The 19,933-nt window shown below is 41.4% G+C and overlaps 1 protein-coding gene across 2 annotated transcripts in view; it reads right to left on the reverse strand.

The window, feature by feature from the left end:
* Positions 1-19,933, reverse strand: part of LOC126278605 (facilitated trehalose transporter Tret1-like) — a 64,345-nt gene that overhangs the window by 34,138 nt on the left and 10,274 nt on the right. For both annotated transcript variants that reach the window (XM_049978843.1, XM_049978842.1), the window contains exon 2: positions 4,301-4,862. In XM_049978843.1, coding sequence (XP_049834800.1) covers positions 4,301-4,862 — 562 coding nt within the window. The remainder of the gene's footprint in view (positions 1-4,300; positions 4,863-19,933) is intronic.

Raw genomic sequence — 19,933 nt, forward strand, 5'->3', positions numbered from 1 at the left:
ATTTCCCAATACTGGAGTTCTCAGTGGCTCAGAACGAAGCTCAATATGGGGCAACACAAGTTTTTGAGAGTTTTGCCGAGTAACATAAAATGTCTGACAGACTAAACAAAATGTGAATCGAAACTAAAATGACTTCTTCTGGAAAACTCCTTCCACGGACGAATTTTTATTCAAAAACGGGTAGCCTGTAAAAAATAAGACCTAGTTTGTAAGCATTTTTGCATGGGTGGGGCTAAAGCATAATACGTTTATTAATGTTAACACTAATGACTTACGCGAGGGACTTTCCGAAACCATGTTTTCACTGTTTTTGATAGAGAAGATGGTACACGAGGTTACAAAACCAATACTATATGAAGCCCCACCCACTGCTGGTTTAACAACGGAAGGGGCGTCAGTGGAGGAGGAATGACGCATGCGCAGAGCGCCGAAGGAGAGAGTAGCGGCAGACCGGTGTGCCTGAGGTTATTCAAGCACACATCACGATGGGAGACTGACGTGTGCTGTCAACGTGGTCGCCAATGGAAGTGCGTGCATTTATCCAGATGATTGGGCACTAAAGTGTCCGTCATCCATGAACACCTACAGCCCATGTATGTTGACTATGTCACGTCTCGTCAAACGGTTGGTCGCTGCTATTGCACGTTCAGAGAAGGAAAACAGAGTATGGAGGATGAAGGTCAAACTGTGCGTCCTTCCAAACATATGACGAGGTGGAGCAGACTGTGTGACAACTCCTTACATTTCAGTGTGACACAGTGGTTGCTTCAAACTGCTTGCACACTACGACAAATATCTCAATGTCAGTGACAACTATGGTGGAAAATACTGCAATGTATATAGTTCTTGATGTCATGGTGTACAATAACGTTTCCGTGTAAGAAACAATGACAAATCTCTCTTTCGGTACGGCCCTCGAACATATTTAGTAAACATACCTGTTCCACACCATTTCGACGAAAGTATTGAAAGGGTCCTGTAGCCACCTTTCATTAGTCCGGTGGCCCATTTTCACTAGCATTTCTCTTTCTTTCCCTTGTTTCTATTTTCTCATAACTCTCATAGTGGTGTGATTGATTGAATGTGGTTGTGTGTCACATCGCTAGACGGTGGCGTAGTCTGCTGCAGAATGTTTGCAATAGTTATACAGATTCAGCAACAGTTGTACAGAATAGCCAACTCTCGTAGTGGTCAAGTAGGCAAAGAGGTTTGCGGTACTTGTGAGAAATCCACCTGCGTTAGGTTGGTGGCGGAAATGGCATCTTTGGGTTTTCCGGGCAACGCGGAGCGTGGAAGAGGCTGGAGAAGAAAAAGGGAGGCAGTCTGCCGCCTGTACGGGAAGCGGCCACAACTGTGCTCCAGTCGAAGAACGGTGAGTTAGACTGACCGCGTGGCGCGTTGTTACTTGGTGAGAGGAGAGCTGTTAGCTTTTGGTCTCGCTTTTCAACTCTGGAAGTTTGCTTTGCCTTGTTGCAGCAAGGAATTCAAAACTTTGGCAGATTTTTCTTTTAGTAAATTTCTATAGCAGACTTAGATCCGCCGGAAGAGCGCCACACAAAGGTGTCGATAAGAAGTGAGCACTCGATTCTGTATGAATGTCTGTTTGTCTTCAGCTGTGCCTGTAGAAGCTTTCATTTTTCTAAATATTAATAGCTTTGCCTTCTCGTAAATTTTCCTTGCTTTATGTATCTTTCGTCTGTGGGGAGCCAACCATGTGGTTGAACATTAGAGTTTGTGCGGCTACCGTTATCACTAACTGCCCAATCTCATGTTTGTTTTAAAGAATGTTAACTGTTCATGACTGTGTGATGTGACATTGTTGCAACTTGGCCACGATACGTAGAAATTGCGTCTCCACAAACCACGCGGGTGAACTGCGAAATGTGTACCGTTTCGCGAGTTATTGTGATCAGTTATCAGGCAGCAGCAGTTGTATGAATGATTCACACCAATGATTTTACGTGTAGATTGTTGTTGTTGTTGTTGTCTTCAGTCCTGAGACTGGTTTGATGCAGCTCTCCATGCTACTCTATCCTGTGCAAGCTGCTTCATCTCCCAGTACCTACTGCAACCTACATCCTTCTGAATCTGCTTAGTGTACTCATCTCTCGGTCTCCCTCTACGATTTTTACCCTCCACGCTGCCCTCCAATGCTAAATTTGTGATCCCTTGATGCCTCAAAACATGTCCTACCAACCGATCCCTTCTTCTAGTCAAGTTGTGCCACAAACTTCTCTTCTCTCCAATCCTATTCAATACCTCCTCATTAGTTACGTGATCTATCCACCTTATCTTCAGTATTCTTCTGTAGCACCACATTTCGAAAGCTTCTATTCTCTTCTTGTCCAAACTAGTTATCGTCCATGTTTCACTTCCATACATGGCTACACTCCAAACAAATACTTTCAGAAACGACTTCCTGACACTTAAATCTATATTCGATGTTAACAAATTTCTCTTCTTCAGAAACGCTTTCCTTGCCATTGCCAGTCTACATTTTATATCCTCTCTACTTCGACCATCATCAGTTATTTTACTTCCTAAATAGCAAAACTCCTTTACTACTTGAAGTGTCTCATTTCCTAATCTAATTCCCTCAGCATCACCCGATTTAATTTGACTACATTCCATTATCCTCGTTTTGCTTTTGTTAATGTTCATCTTATATCCTCCTTTCAAGACACTGTCCATTCCGTTCAACTGCTCTTCCAAGTCCTTTGCCGTCTCTGACAGAATTACAATGTCATCGGCGAACCTCAAAGTTTTTACTTCGTCTCCATGAATTTTAATACCTACTCCAAATTTTTCTTTTGTTTCCTTTACTGCTTGCTCAATATACAGATTGAATAACATTGGGGAGAGGCTACAACCCTGTCTCACTCCTTTCCCAACCACTGCTTCCCTTTCATGCCCCTCGACTCTTATGACTGCCATCTGGTTTCTGTACAAATTATAAATAGCCTTTCGCTCCCTGTATTTTACCCCTGCCCCCTTTAGAATTTGAAAAAGAGTATTCCAGTCAACATTGTCAAAAGCTTTCTCTAAGTCTACAAATGCTAGAAACGTAGGTTTGCCTTTTCTTAATCTTTCTTCTAAGATAAGTCTTAAGGTCAGTATTGCCTCACGTGTTCCAACATTTCGACGGAATCCAAACTGATCCTCCCCGAGGTCTGCATCTACCAGTTTTTCCATCCGTCTGTAAAGAATTCGCGTTAGTATTTTGCAGCTGTGGCTTATTAAACCGATTGTTAGGTAGTTTTTACATCTGTTAAAACCTGCTTTCTTTGGGATTGGAATTATTATATTCTTCTTGAAGTCTGAGGGTATTTCGCCTGTCTCATACATCTTGCTCACCAGCTGGTAGAGTTTTCTCAGGACTGGTTGTCCCAAGGCCGTCAGTAGTTCTAATGGAATGTTGTCTACTCCGGGGGCCTTGTTTCGACTCAGGTCTTTCAGTGCTCTGTCAAACTCTTCACGCAGTATCGTATCTCCCATTTCGTCTTCATCTACATCCTCTTCCATTTCCATAATATTGTCCTCAAGTACATCGCCCTTGTATAAACCTTCTATATACTCCTTCCACCTTTCTGCCTTCCCTTCTTTGCTTAGAACTGGGCTGCCATCTGAGCTCTTGATATTCATACACTTGGTTCTCTTCTCTCCAAAGGTCTCTTTAATTTTCCTGTAGGCAGTATCTATCTTACCCCTAGTGAGATGTAGATTATAACGGTGAATGTATCGATGCTTTTCTTTAATGTTTTAGGAATTAATGTTATCAGGAATTGTGTACACGATTCACATCCATATCTTAGGAAGAAATGATTTTATCCGCAGTTTTATCTTGTATTCCAAGGTTACGTTTTTGCACCTAAGCCACTCACCTCGTAGCTTTCCCGTTAGCACATCCCTCGCGCTTCCGTTTCAGTGATTAGTTTCCCCTTTAATTTTGAAACAAATGTTTTAGATTAAGTTTTATTTCCAGGTGTGTTGCTGGGAGCTGATCTTATGCATAGTGTTCATGCATTTTCTATTTTATTTTAAATGTTTGGTTCTCGTGAACAGAGCCCGGGCAATACTGTTAATTACATCGCATCACCTGTGAGCGATACCACAGCGTATTCATTTTTATGAGTTTTTGGTCTATGATCAAATTAATTTATTTTCCGACTCGGCCTAACCTTTTTATTAGTTGTATGGTTAGAGTCGGTGGCGACCCTAATCTTAACGTAATCACCCGTTGAAACAGGTTAGTTACAGTATCGTTCAAATGACCAACGCGACATGAAAGTAACTAACTGACCTGCCCTTGGACAGCAAATGCAGTGGCGACTCCGGAAGGAAGAAGAAGCAGGCGGTGTACACCGTCGGGACGGCAACACCGACGACGCAGACGGTGAAGTAGGAAGACGCAGCGCCCACGAGGTAGGCCAGCAGGATGCCACCGTTGAACATGAGCGCGAAGAACGTGCCCAGCGCGCCGCGCACGTGCGCCTGCGCGGCTCCCGCGACGTAATTGGTGGAGACGACGGCGCCACCACCGATGGCTAGACCAATCAGGATGCGACCTGCCAACAGCACGGCGAAAGAACGCGCCACCAATACGATAACGCCCGACAGGGCGGACAAGATACCCATGATGTACCCGGTCGGTTTGAAGCCCCAGCGATGGATCGACAGGCTGCACGCTGTAGGCCCGAAAATCGACAACACCATCGACAGGGACGCGAGCCACGAAGCGTCGTACTTCGTCAGGGGCTTGTCGAGTGGATTCGTGCCGTCGAGTGTGCTGTTGCTCTCTAGCACAGGTATAGCCACTGCTGTCCATCCCACAGTGAATCCGATGTGTAGCGATATGATATTTGCTGAAATAAGAGGATGATACACCATCTGAATCTGCATATTTCAATAAATAAATCATAAATATTGTCCACACTATGGGAAGATTTTACGTTATCACTAGCGAAAAATGTGACTTGATGAATCTTCCATTAGATGTACATAAACAAATTAACTTAAACATATAGTAAGCTATCGTATATAACAGAAACTAGAAACTGCAACATAAAAGAAATATAAATACAAGACTTCAGAAATATACGAACTGTAACGTAACCCTAGCTGCAACTCTTGACATACCGGGATTACTGCATGAAATATTAATATCAGTTACAGTAGCCGCGCGATCTGAGGCGTCTTGTCACGGTCCACGCGGCTCCCTCCGTCGGAGGTTCAAGTCCTCCCTTGGCAATGGGTGTGTGTGTCGCCCTTAGAGTAAATTAGTTTAAATTTTAAGTTCCCAAAGAAAGCAGGTGTTGACAGATGTGAAAAGTACAGAACAATCAGTTTAATAAGTCACAGCTGCAAAATACTAAAGCGAATACTTTACAGGCGAATGGAAAAATTGGTAGAAGCCGACCTCGGGGAAGATCAGTTTGCATTCCGTAGAAATGTTGGAACACGTGAGGCAATACTGACCTTACGACTTATCTTAGAAGAAACATTAAGGAAAGGCAAACCTACATTTCTAGCATTTGTAGACTTGGAGAAAGCTTTTGACAATGTTGACTGGAATACTCTCTCTCAAATTCTGAAAGTGGCAGGGGTAAAATACAGGGAGCGAAAGGCTATTTACAATTTGTACATAAACCAGATGGCAGGTATGAGAGTAGAGGGGCATGAAAGGGAAGCAGTGGTTGGGAAGGGAGTGAGACAGGGTTGTAGCCTCTCCCCGATGTTATTCAATCTGTATATTGAGCAAGCAGTAAATGAAACAAAAGAAAAATTTCGAGTAGGAATTAAAATCCATGGAGAAGAAATAAAAACTTTAAGGTTCGCTGTTGACATTGTAATTATGTCAGAGATAGCAAAGGACTTGGTAGAGCCGTTGAACCGAATGGACAGTGTCTTGAAAGGAAGGTATAAAATGAACGTCAACAAAAGCAAAACGAGGATAATGGAATATAGTCGAATTAAGTCGGGTGATGCTGAGGGAATTAGACACTTAAAGTAGTAAAGGAGTTTTGCTATTTGGGGAGCAAAATAACTGATGATGGTCGAAGTAAGAGATGATATAAAATGTAGTCTGGCAATGGCAAGGAAAGCGTTTCTGAAGAAGAGAAATTTGTCAACATCAAGTATAGATTTAAGTGTAAGGAAGTCATTTCTGAAAGTATTTGTATGGAATGTAGCCTTGTATGGAAGTGAAACATGGACGATAAATAGTTTGGATAAGAAGAGAATAGATGCTTTCGAAATGTGTTGCTACGGAAGAATGCTGAAAATTAGATGGGTAGATCACATAACTAATGAGGATGTATTGAATAGAATTGGGGAGAGGAGGAGTTTGTGGCACAACGTGACAAGAAGAAGGGACCGGTTGGTAGGACATGTTCTGAGGCATCAAGGGATCACAAATTTAGTATTGGAGGGCAGCGTGGAGGGTAAAAATCGTAGAGGGAGACCAAGAGATGAATACAGTAAGCAGATTCAGAAGGATCTGGGTTGCGGTAAGCACTGGGAGATGAAGAAGCTTGCAGAGGATAGAGTAGCATGGAGAGGTGCATCAAACCAGTCTCAGGACTGAAGACCACAACAACAACAACAACAACAACAAGTAGATGATATTATGTGTAAGCTTAGGGACCGATGACCTCAGTAGTTTGGTCCCATAAGTCCTTACCCTAAATGTCCCAAATTCCCACTAAATACATGCTGTAACACCTATTTTCGACCTATTTTGTATCTGTATCGATATTTCTCTGTCAATTTGCATTGTTTCTTATGTAGAGTGGTGTGTCTATAATGGAAATTCCTTGACTATGTATACATATTTCAGTTATGTGAACTTTTGAACGATATTGTTTGAATTATACTTGTGGATTTAAATAACTATGGGGATGATTGTTATATAATGTAGTGTTTATGACTTGGCTCATTGTTAGGGAATGTAGGGTTGAATATAAAAGATGTGCGGAAGCCCGGCAGCTACGGAAGTAGCCTGGTGGAGTGGAAAAGGTGTGGTTCGCGCAAGTGGGAACTCGTCCTTTGTGACGAGTAAGGAGTCTGGGCTGAGGAGTGCTGAGGTTAACATCTCGCTAGCACTAGCGGATCATTGTGGATCATATTCTTGGAGCTTTGAGGCTAGAAGAGCTTAAGACCGGTATTTATGGGCCTCGGATGCTGTATTTGGTGATAATATGATAATGGCGTGGATTTTGTCCCTAAAAATATTATTCAGACCACAAGAAGATCTGTAACGGGGCCAGGAAATAGTACTGCCGTGACTGCATGGCCGCCATGTTACCGGCTACGTCAAATTACGCCAACAGTACCACAAGCTTTCCTCTAAATTGTTTATATTTGGCACTCTTTAAGTTAACCAGGTATTTGTAAAATTTTGTTGATTTTAAAAATAATCTTCGTGTTGCTAAAAACACTGCCTTGCACCCATGATTATTCCAAATCACAAACCTGGACAGGAATCCTATCCTAGTGAATTTAATTACGAGTGCCCTAATTTATTATGGAAAGACTTATTTGACAGGTGTAAAAATTGTTATGATTGCTTTCTAATGTATGGAGTTATAGTGGTTAAAGTTCAGTTTTATAGTTTGAGAAATACTTCACTTCCAGTGTATTTTTAGACCAATCTGCAGTCATTTCCTTAAATAATTTGCCTTAGTTTAAAAGCTGCATGAAAGTAGCAAAGTTAACCAGAAATGAAAAAGATTATTAATTGTTGCATTTATGCACTTTGATCAGAATTACAAAGTTTAATCAGTGTTCGTTTTATGAGAACGTGTTTGAACTTCAATTTAATTTTGTGTTGTCATTTGCACAGCCAACTATATTTTGAGTAGATTAAAGAACTGCTTACCAAACCATATTTGTCATTTAAAGTGTTTTAGTTTGTTGTGATTTACTTGTTAATAATTATTGATATGACTATTTACCATTTCTCATACATATCTGTGTAGTTTTTGATGAGCATGGTTCTTCAAGCCATGAAAGTTTAAGGGCCCTCATGTACTGGGCTAGTTAGTTAATAAAGCAATGCAAAGGGTCCTTTAAAGGCAGTGTAGTTAGATTTGCATTCTGTTTAATTGCTTCCAGTCCAGTTTAAGAAAGAACTATTTACTGTGTTACGTATTCCAATGCAAGTTGCTTAATGCACTGGCGGAAAGACTATAATGAGCTATTAAGTTATAGAGTATGATCATTAACTGACCCTCTGATTTAAATCACAATCATTTTTTACTCTTCCCTGTTTAGTATTGCTACTAGTTTCATGTGTGTTGGTGATTGGTTCTATAAACTGCTGCATCTTGTTCATTTAATGTGCTTGCTGTTGAGAGGCATACGTTACAGTTTGCTATCTGATTGCCCATTTGATTGTCTCACTTCCAAGTTAGCAGTACATTTATCTGCAAGTTTAGATTACTGTGTTGTAGTGTGGACAGATATAAAGCAAGAGTTTAGTGTGTGTGTCAAGGAAGGTTAGGTTATCCTTAGCACTGCCTTCTGCTTTATGACTCTGCTTGACAGAACAATGCCTAATTAGGCTGGCGACTGATGTAATGTTACAAATTGATTTTGTGCTGGGAGAACGTCTGTACCCTGACCCACTTGTTTACTGTTAGTTATAATCTGCTGGAGTGTTTCGGAAAAGAATCCCAGTTTGATTGTTCTGTTCCCATTAGTTTATCTCACGGTCACAACTTCACAGAAATTCCATGCAGAGGTACAACGTTAGCATCTATTGCAGTTTAAGGTGGCCAGGGTTACGATTACAATGCCATACATCAGGTGCGGTACAACCACAACACTGGTGCTCATTCATAATAGCTCCATGTGTGGCCGACGTCCGTTATAACACGGACATAATGAAACTTCCTGGCAGATTAAAACTGTGTGCCGGACCGAGACTCGAACTGGGGACCTATGCCTTTCGCGGTCACGTGCTCTACCATCTGAGCCACCCAAGCACGACACACGACCCGTACTCACAGCTTCAATTCTGCCGGTACCTCGTCTCCTACCTTCCGAACTTCACAGCTCTTCTGCGAACCGTGCAGAACTAGTACTCACAGAAGAAAGGATATTGTGTACACATGGCTTGGCCGCAGCCTGGGTGTTGTTTCCAGAGTGAGATTTTGACTCTGCAGCGGAGTGGGCGCTGATATGAAACTTCCTGGCGGAGTAAAACTGTGTGCAAGGTTCGCAGAAGAGATTCTGTGAAGTTTGGAAGGTAGGAGACGAGGTACTGGCAGAATTGAAGCTGTGGGGACGGGTCGTGAGTGGTGCTTATGTAGCTCAGATGGTAGAACACGTGCCCGTCAAAGGCAAAGTTCCCGAGCTCGAATCTGGTCCGGCACACATTTTTAATCTGCCAGGAAGTTTCATATCAGGGATACTCCGCTACACAGTCAAAATCACATTCTCGATATGGACGTAATATCTGTGTCCTATCATGATATGTCCAGCCTTGTTAAGTAGGATGAAAGTACCATAGCCGATAGGACTATTGCAATTTTCAACACTACCGTCAGCTGTAATTTTGTTGCCATTTTATTGGAAATAGGAAATTAGGGATAAGTTCTTATGGGACCAAACTGCTGAGGACATAAATCCCTAGGCATACACACTACTTAATCTGGCTTAGACTAACTTACACTAAGGACAACATACAGACCCATGCCCGAGGGAGGACTCGAACCTCCGAGGGGGGGAGCTGCGCGAACTTTAGCAAGGCGCCTGAGACCACGCGACTACCTCGCGTCGCCATCATTTATTGGCAACCTTACAATAAAGTTATTAAGCTAATGTATAGATCTTTTTAAACAACGGAATAAGTATGTATTAAATATTTTAATTTTATGTTAGTGGTCTAGGGGTAGCGTATTTGATTCATAATCAACGTCTTCGGTCCCGGGTTCGATCCCCGCCACTGCCTAAATTTTGATAAATAATCAGCATTGGCGGACGAAGACTTCCGGCATAAGAAGTCAGCCTCATTCTGCCAACGGCCTTCTCGAAGAGGGCGGAGGAGCGGATAGAGATTCAGGGCACTCTCTTGTCCTAGGGGTGGGAAATTGCCCCTAAAGGCGGAAGAATCAGCAATGATCAACGACATGAGGATGCACAAGGCAATGGAAACCTACTGCATTAAAGACACGTAACGTGTATCCACAGGACATGTGGCCTGTAGTTGAAGAAGTGTCATGATGATCTCTCCATTGGCAAAAGATTCCGGAATAGTCCCCCATACGGATCTTCGGGAGGGGACTGCCAAGGGGGAGGTTACCATGAGAAAAAGATTGAATAATCAACGAAAGGATAATGTTCTACGAGTCGGGGCGTGGAATGTCAGAAGCTTGAACGTGTTAGGGAAACTAGAAAATCTGAAAAGGGAAATGCAAAGGCTCAATCTAGATATAGTAGGGGTCAGTGAAGTGAAGTGGAAGGAAGACAAGGATTTCTGGTCACATGAGTATCGGGTAATATCAACAGCAGCAGAAAATGGTATAACAGGTGTAGGATTCGTTATGAATAGGAAGGTAGGGCAGAGGGTCTGTTACTGTGAACAGTTCAGTGACCGGGTTGTTCTAATCAGATTCGACAGCAGACCAACACCGACAACGATAGTTCAGGTATACAAGCCGACGTCGCAAGCTGAAGATGAACAGACAGAGAAAGTGTATGAGGATATAGAAAGGGTAATGCAGTATGTAAAGGGGGACGGAAATCTAATAGTCATGGGCGACTGGAATACAGTTGTAGGGGAAGGAGTAGAAGAAAACGTTACAGGAGAATATGGGCTTGGGACAAGAAATGAAAGAGGAGAAAGACTAATTGAGTTCTGTAACAAGTTTCAGCTAATAATAGCGAATACCCTGTTCAAGAATCACAAGAGGAGGAGGTATACTTGGAAAAGGCCGGGAAATGCGGGAAGATTTCAATTAGATTACATCATGGACAGACAGAGATTCCGAAATCAGATACTGGATTGTAAGGCGTACCCAGGAGCAGATATAGACTCAGATCACAATATAGTAGTGATGAAGAGTAGGCTGAAGTTCAAGACATTAGTCAGGAAGAATCAATATGCTAAGAAGTGGGATACGGAAGTTCTAAGGAATGACGAGATACGTTTGAAGTTCTCTAACGCTATAGATACAGCAATAAGGAATAGCGCAGTACGCAACACAGTTGAAGAGGAATGGACGTCTCTAAAAATGGCCATCACAGAAGTTGGGAAGGAAAACATAGGTACAAAGAAGGTAACTGCGAAGAAACCATGGGTAACACATGAAATACTTCAGTTGATTGATGAAAGGAGGAAGTACAAACATGTTCCTGGAAAATCAGCAATACAGAAATACAAGTCACTGAGGAATGAAATAAATAGGAAGTGCAGGGAAGCTAAGACGAAATGGCTGCAGGAAAAATGTGAAGACATCGAAAAAGGTATGAATGTCGGAAGGACAGACTCAGCATACAGGAAAGTCAAAACAACCTTTGGTGATATTAAAAGCAACGGTGGTAACATTAAGAGTGCAACGGGAATTCCACTGTTAAATGCAAAGGAGAGAGCAGATAGGTGGAAAGAATACATTGAAAGCCTCTTTGAGGGAGAAGATTTGTCTGATGTGATAGAAGAAGAAACAGGAGTCGATTTAGAAGAGATATGGGAACCAGAATTAGAATCGGAATTTAAAAGAGCTTTGGAGGACTTACGGTCAACTAAGGCAGAAGGGATAGATAACACTCCATCAGAATTTCTAAAATCATTAGGGGAAGGGGCAACAAAACGACTATTCACGTTGGTGTGTAGAATATATGAGTCTGGCGGCATACCATCTGACTTTCGGAAAAGCATCATCCACACAATTCCGAAGACGGCAAGAGCTGACAAGTGCGAGAATTATCGCACAATCAGCTTAACAGCTCATGCATCGAAGCTGCTTACAAGAATAATATACAGAAGAATGGAAAAAAAATTGAGAATGCGCTAGGTGACGATCAGTTTGGCTTTAGGAAAAGTAAAGGCACGAGAGAGGCAATTCTGACGTTACGGCTAATAATGGAAGCAAGGCTAAAGAAAAATCAAGATACGTTCATAGGATTTGTCGACCTGGAAAAAGCGTTCGACAATATAAAATGGTGCAAGCTGTTCAAGATTCTGAAAAAAAGTAGGGGTAAGCTATAGGGAGAGACGGGTCATATACAATATGTACAACAACCAAGAGGGAATAATAAGAGTGGACGATCAAGAACGTAGTGCTTGTATTAAGAAGGGAGTAAGACAAGGCTGTAGCCTTTCGCCCCTACTCTTCAATCTGTACGTCGAGGAAGCAATGATGGAAATAAAAGAAAGGTTTAGGAGTGGAATTAAAATACAAGGTGAAAGGATATCAATGATACGATTCGCTGATGACATTGCTATCCTGAGTGAAAGTGAAGAAGAATTAAATGATCTGCTGAACGGAATGAACAGTCTAATAAGTACACAGTATAGTCTGAGAGTAAATCGGAGAAAGACGAAGATAATGAGAAGTAGTAGAAATGAGAACAGCGAGAAACTTAACATCAGGATTGATGGTCACGAAGTCAATAAAGTTATAGAATTCTGCTACCTAGGCAGTAAAATAACCAATGACGGACGGAGCAAGGAGGACATCAAAAGCAGACTCGCTATGGCAAAAAAGGCATTTCTGGCCAAGAGAAGTCTACTAATATCAAATACCGACCTTAATTTGAGGAAGAAATTTCTGAGAATGTATGTCTGGAGTACAGCATTGTATGGTAGTGAAACATGGACTGTGGGAAAACCGGAACAGAAGAGAATAGAAGCATTTGAGATGTGGTGCTATAGACGAATGTTGATAATTAGGTGGACTGATAAGATAAGGAATGAGGAGGTTCTACGCAGAATCGGAGAGGAAAGGAATATGTGGAAAACACTGATAAGGAGAAGGGACAGGATGATAGGATATCTGCTAAGACATGAGGGAATGACTTCCATGGTACTAGAGGGAGCTGTAGAGGGCAAAAACTGTAGAGGAAGACAGAGATTGGAATATGTCAAGGAAATAATTGAGGACGTAGGTTGCAAGTGCTACTCTGAGATGAATTGGTTAGCACAGGAAAGGAATTCGTGGCGGGCCGCATCAAACCAGTCAGTAGACTGATGACCAAAAACAAAAATAATGTTAGTTTTGCTTTTGATGTCACGCTATTGATAATGTAGTTGATCTTATATTACTTTTAGGACCTGTGATGACGAAGTGTTTCGCGAAATCCGTTGCAAATACATTGACAATGAAATTACAGCTGACGGAAGTGTTGAAAATTATAATACAGTTCGTTTTGGACCCCGTTATTGCGCGTAGGCTTATTGTAACAGACTATCCATCCCGGCATCGCACCGACTGGGTAATAAACTTGCTCCCCGCCTGAAACCCAAGAAAAGAAAGACTGCAAAATATGGACGTGATTTCCCTAAATCGCTCCAGGCAAATGCCGGGATGGTTCCTTTTAAAGAGCACGGCCGACATCCTTCCCTAATCCGATGAGACCGATGACCTCGCTATCTGGTCTCCTTCCCCAAACAACCAACCAACCAAAATATGGCCCTAACGAACAGAACTGCATTAGGGCAGTAATTATAATGAAGTCATGAAAAGCCTTTTTGTCGCTGATTAAAAATATTACTAGATTTATTAGTGGTTGCCTCTATCGATAACAAGTAACTACAGCCCTTCAGTATAGTTCATTAAAGTCCTGTTTTTCACGTCTTTTACTTTGCTATTTTACAATTGTTTCTCCACAGAGGCAGCTTACAACAGACACTACAGTACATCATGAGGAGATTTACATGTGTAGATTCTTCTAGTATCTCATACCCACGCCTAGGTGTAACGTTGGCTCGTCCGACACAAATTTGTCATTAGAGTCTGTAACCAGTGATGTTATAACAGCACTTAAAATGGTTCAAATGGCTCTGAGCATTATGGGACCTAACAACTGAGGTCATCAGTCCCCTAGAACTCAGAAATACTTAAACGCCGGCCGCGGTGGTCTCGCGGTTCTAGGCGCTGAGTCCGGGACCGCGCGACTGCTGCGGTCGCAGGTTCGAATCCTGCCTTGGGCATGGATATGTGTGATGTCCTGAGGTTTAAGCAGTTCTAAGTTCTAGGGGACTGATGACCACACATGTTAAGTCCCATAGTGCTCAGAGCCATTTGAACTACTTAAACCTTATTAACCTAAGGACATCACACACATTCATGCCCGAGGCAGGATTCGAACCTGCGACCGTAGCGGTCACGCGGTTCCAGACTGAAGCCCCTAGAACCGCTCGGTCACAGCGGCCGGCATAACAGCACTTACCGGGCACTACTGTAAAGATACGACTCGTAAGACACTAGCGGTAGTTGTACCTCGTTTTCGAGAGCTAATGTTCAGCACGATAACAACGCCCGCCTTACCTGGTGTTGTTCGGCAATACATAAGGTTTATATTTATTCTAAGCTTTCAAAATCTGAATCTTTAAAGTTTACACATGTAGTAGTCTCATTGAACAACGAAATAAAATAGTCTGAATATCCACTCTGAAATTCTAGCCACCCAGATAAGATTACGAATACCTGAACATTATAATTTAATCACTGTTTTAGATTATAATCATTTTCTTAAACAATTCAGTGATGAAGATACGAAAATGATTGACTCGTATACTTAATATCACAATATCTTCAAAATGGTTCAAATGGCTCTGAGCACTATACGACTTAACATCTATGGTCATCAGTCCCCTAGAACTTAGAACTACTTAAACCTAACAAACCTAAGGACAGCACACAACACCCAGCCATCACGAGGCAGAGAAAATCCCTGACCCCGCCGGGAATCGAACCCGGGAACCAGGGTGTGGGAAGCGAGAACGCTACCGCACGACCACGAGATGCGGGCACACAATATCTCTATCTTTCATTCACTAGAAACTCACATTGCCTTATCATGCATTCAGCGTAGCTACATTTATAGTGATCAATTAAACTTCTGCTTGGAATGTTTCTCAAGGCATATTTTGAGTAATGCACTCAATATTCTCTAATAGCGAAGTATCGCTTAATCAAAATCGCAGAAGTGACGCTCTCAACATGGCAGTTATGTCTCTTATATTTTCTAATACCGAGCAGAGCGAAAATAACTACAGAGATGTTTCCATATGCGCACAAGAGTCCCTGGTACTCGCGGAAAAAGTGGCTCGAAACAAAATGATATGTTATGCGGAGCGATTTATATCCCTAGTTTCATGAAAGTGTCTTAAATTTATTTCCAGCTCTGATGTTATCCGTCGAGTGGTGACAGTATATATAGCTGCTAGCTCTCCTATAAAATGAAATTTATTGCTCCTGATTTGTTAAATACTTCCTGACCTATTATTTTCAGAACGTTCTTTTTAACCCACAACAAAACCACGTGACACACCGAGTCTACTGTTGTAGACTTCACAAGACCTACATACACAAAATATCATGGTGGTTTTTTCGAACTGGTCGCTGTCAAGTACTGATTTGATCTGTTGAAACGGAATGTCATGTAGATATATGTTATTTGATATTGTACTCGGTATCAGATGTGAATATATCACTGTTTCGACCGAACAGTATTTTACTTACCCGACTTGTGTCGACCAATTTACTATAGCTGTACCTACACTTCACAACCTACCATCTGGCATGTGCAAGGAGGCATTTTTGTACATAATCGTTTGACCCCGTTACTAAACGCTGAACTGTCTGTTGGATGTTCTACAGACCTAGGAACCATCTGAAGAGTTTTCTTCTTTGATCTCATAAGCATCGTACGCACTTGTCATATCGCGATCTCCTACCTTCCCATTAACGGCAACAACAAAGCAGGCATCAAACAAATACAACATCAAATATATTACTGATGAACAATATTATTACTGTATTCAGGTTTCATGTCGGTTTAAAAGTGTGTCATGGATTCCTGTTTGTTCGAGACGCACAACATAGAGTCCCCATAGAGCGAAAGTGTTCTTGTTGTTGTTGTTCAGACATCCTTGCAGTTCCTGATCCATTTTTACTATGTGCCTTTATCTCTAACAAGGAGAGGATCTCTGATATGGGCAACCGATTCGGCTCGTATTTGGAAGGTAGCTTGTGTACAGACTAAAATGAAATACTCTGATATTTTGGCACAACAACCCTCAATTTTTAGGGTTCATTACCTCTGTCTGTACAAACGGAATCCTTTGTCTGCGTGTTTGCCCACTATTAAAAGTCCTTTTTCTCAGGAAAGGGTAGACCTAGCAAGCTGACATTTATGCCACATAGTGAGGTATATGATCCCTTGACGGTGTGGAACGGTGAATCTTCTAAGCCACTAAAGTCAAAATATGCGGCCATTTATGTCACTTATTTTAATACTAGCAGCTCATTTATCAAAACCTATAGAATACCTGTTGTCCTGGAATTATGAAATTTGGCAGGAAGCAAGATTTCACAGTACAAGTAAAGGAAAAACTCCAAAAACTGTTAATTTGTAATTATATCACACGAAAAAATATTTCTTTTTTCATTAATTATCTGACGTCAAACTTGAAATTAAAACAATCAGGTAGTTCAGCATTCAGGCTGACGGGTTCGGGATAGTAAAAGTCAAACATCAGACAGGGAATGATTTTATTGCTCACATGACGCGTTTCGGATCTGATCCTTCATTAGATGTGGTTTCCGCAGTAACAGATCCACATTAGATCACTTATTCATCCTAAGACAAGTGATTGAGAAGGCGTGGGAATTCAATGTAGATGTCGACATATTATTCGTAGATTTTAAAAAGTCCTATGATAGCATACACCGACAGACACTCCTAAATATAATAAAGGAATTTAAAATACCATCAAAATTAATCGTATTAGTTAAAATGTGTATAGATGAAACTTTAGGTCGCATAAAGACACCGGTAGGAAAAACTGAAGATTTTAGGGCGTACACTGGACTGAGACATGGGGATGCCATTTCACTTATTTTATTTAAACTTGTCCTAGAGAAGATCGATAGAGAATTTTCTAAAACCAGTCCACAAGGCATGCAGCTACAGGATGTAAACATTAGAAGACTTGCATATGCAGATGATGTAGGACTAATAAATAGTTCCAAAAGAGAATTAATCAGAATGATGCAAATTTACTACAAAATTGCTGAGGAAACGGGATTACATTTTAATGAAGAAAAGACAGAATACCTGCCCATAAGTAAGAGAACCTGAAAATATGCACCTCTGACTGTAGATGGATTCAATTTCAAGACTGTTGACCCCTTCAAGTACCTAGGAAGTCTTTTTAGTAATAACAACAGAACAGATATAGAAATAGATGCTCGCTTATTAGCAGCAAACAAGACACTTTTTAGTTTCATCAAAATTCTAAGAAAAAGATCACTTAGCACTAACCTCAAAATCCGCTTATATCAATCGACCATTATACCTGTGTTGTTATATGGGTGTGGAACATTAATATTTAGAAAGAAAGATGAAGAAAAACTTTTAATATTCGACAGAAAAGAACTAAGGAAAATTTTTGGACCTGTATAGGACGAAAATAACATGGAATGGAGAATAAGAAGAAATGAAGAATTAAAAGGGCTGTACAAACACCGTAACATCGTCGAAGTGGTCAAGAGGAAATGGTTGAATTGGGCAGGCCATATAGCAAGAATAACAGAGAACAGACTACCTAGAACGGCATTCAGCAGAACAATAGAAGGAACGAGAGGAAGAGGGAGACCCAGAATCAGATGGCGGGATAACATTCGGGAGGACACAACTAGGATGAACAGCAACAGCAACTCGAAGAACAGCGCATTGGACAGGTATAAGTGGAGGAGGCTCATAGAGCAGGCGTATGGTCGAGAAGGCCCTTGCCATATGTAAAGTCAAAAGTCAAAGTCCTTCATTAGATATCGAGGAGCGATTACTGCACCTAGAACGGCGTTTCAAGTTTATTAGAAACAGACATTCGAAGACTAGTCCGCAGATACTGCACATAGCTACGGCGTTTCACAAATAACTTGAAAAGCCATACCCACGTGCCATAATTGCTGCTGGATATACGAAACTCGTCATAATGTCAATAAAGGCATTCCTTGCCTGATGTTTGGCTTTTACCATTCCGATCCGTCAACTGAATGGAGATATACTGATTATTACAATGATGGTCACCTGCCTCCGACATGACTTTACGTCTCATCTATATTATTGAAATTAAAACATTCTCTAAAGTTTGGAATCACTGGAACTGATAATCTGCCAGTAGCAATGTCGATAACAGGCAAAAATAATCGAGATTCTCGATTCCAGGAGAGTATGAACTGTCTATATACATAATAAAGTTTGTAAGGAACCCTCAGTGTGCGCGTCATCCTCGCAACTGGCCAATTTAATTGAAACTACGACCTATCTTAGAAGCTAGATTAAGGAAAGGCAAACTTACATTTCTAGCACTTGTAGACTTAGAGAAAGCTTTTGACAATGTTGACTGGAATACTCTCTTTCAAATACTGAAGGAGGCACGGGTAAATACAGGGAGCGAAAAGTTATTTACAATTTGTACAGAAACCAGACTGCAGTTATAAGAGTCGAGGGGCATGAAAGGGAAGCACTGGTTGGGAAGGGAGTGATACAGGGTTGTAGCCTGTCCCCGATGTTATTCAATTTGTATATTGAGCAAGCAGTGAAGGAAACAAAAGAAAAATTCGGAATAGGTATTAAAATCCATGGACAAGAAATAAAAACTTTGAGGTTCGCCGATGACATTGTAATTTTGTCAGTGACAGCAAAGGACTTGAAAGAGCAGTTGAACGGAATGGACAGTGTCTTGAAATGAGGATATAAGATGAACATCAACAAAAGCAAAACGAGGGTAATGGAATGTAGTCGAATTAAGTTGGGTGATGCTGAGGGAATTAGATTAGGAAATGAAACACTTAAAGTAGTAAAGGAGTTTTGCTATTTGGGGAGCAAAATAACTGATGATGGTCGAAGTAGAGAGGATATAAAATGCAGACTGTCAGTGGCAAGGACAGCGTTTCTGAAGAAGAGAAATTTGTTAACATTGAGTATAGCTTTGAGTGTCAGGAAGTCGTTTCTGAAAGTATTTGTATGGAGTGTAGCCATGTATGGAAGTGAAACATGGACGATAAATAGTTTGGACAAGAAGAGAATAGGAGCTTTCGAAATGTGGTGCTACAGAAGAATGCTGAAAATTAGATGGGTAGATCACATAACTAATGAGGAGGTACTGAATAGAATTGGGGAGAAGAGCAGTTTGTGGCACAACTTGACAAGAGGAAGGGACCGGTTGGTAGGACATGTTCTGAGGCATCAAGGGATCACAAATTTAGCGTTGGAGGGCAGTGTGGAGGGTAAAAATCGTAGAGGGAGACCAAGAGATGAATACACTAAGCAGATTCAGAAGGATGTAGGTTGCAGTAGGTACTGGGAGATGAAGAAACTTGCACAGGATAGAGTAGCATGGAGAGCTGCATCAAACCAGTCTCAGGACTGAAGACCATAACAACAACAACAACAACTGCCCCTAATGTTTATGACGCGCAGCCTACTGAGAATTGACGGGATCGGTAGACAATTGAAAACAGAGCATTTTTCACGAACCTCTACGGTTTCAACAAACAATTTGAGGAAGGAAACTTTTTTCGGCTGTCGTTTGTGTCACCAAAACGCTGTACAATGAAAGAGCTGCTGGCGTAGCGAACAAGACATTCGTCTGGGAAGCAGAGAACTCGCAGCTGGTTTCGCAGTATATCTTGATCTTGCTTTGAATGTGGTAGTAATTGAAAGGTTGATATGGTTGAAAAATCAGTTATAGATAATAACG

The sequence above is a fragment of the Schistocerca gregaria genome, chromosome 6 (genome assembly GCF_023897955.1).
Source record: "Schistocerca gregaria isolate iqSchGreg1 chromosome 6, iqSchGreg1.2, whole genome shotgun sequence".
NCBI classification, from domain to species: Eukaryota; Metazoa; Arthropoda; class Insecta; order Orthoptera; family Acrididae; genus Schistocerca; species Schistocerca gregaria.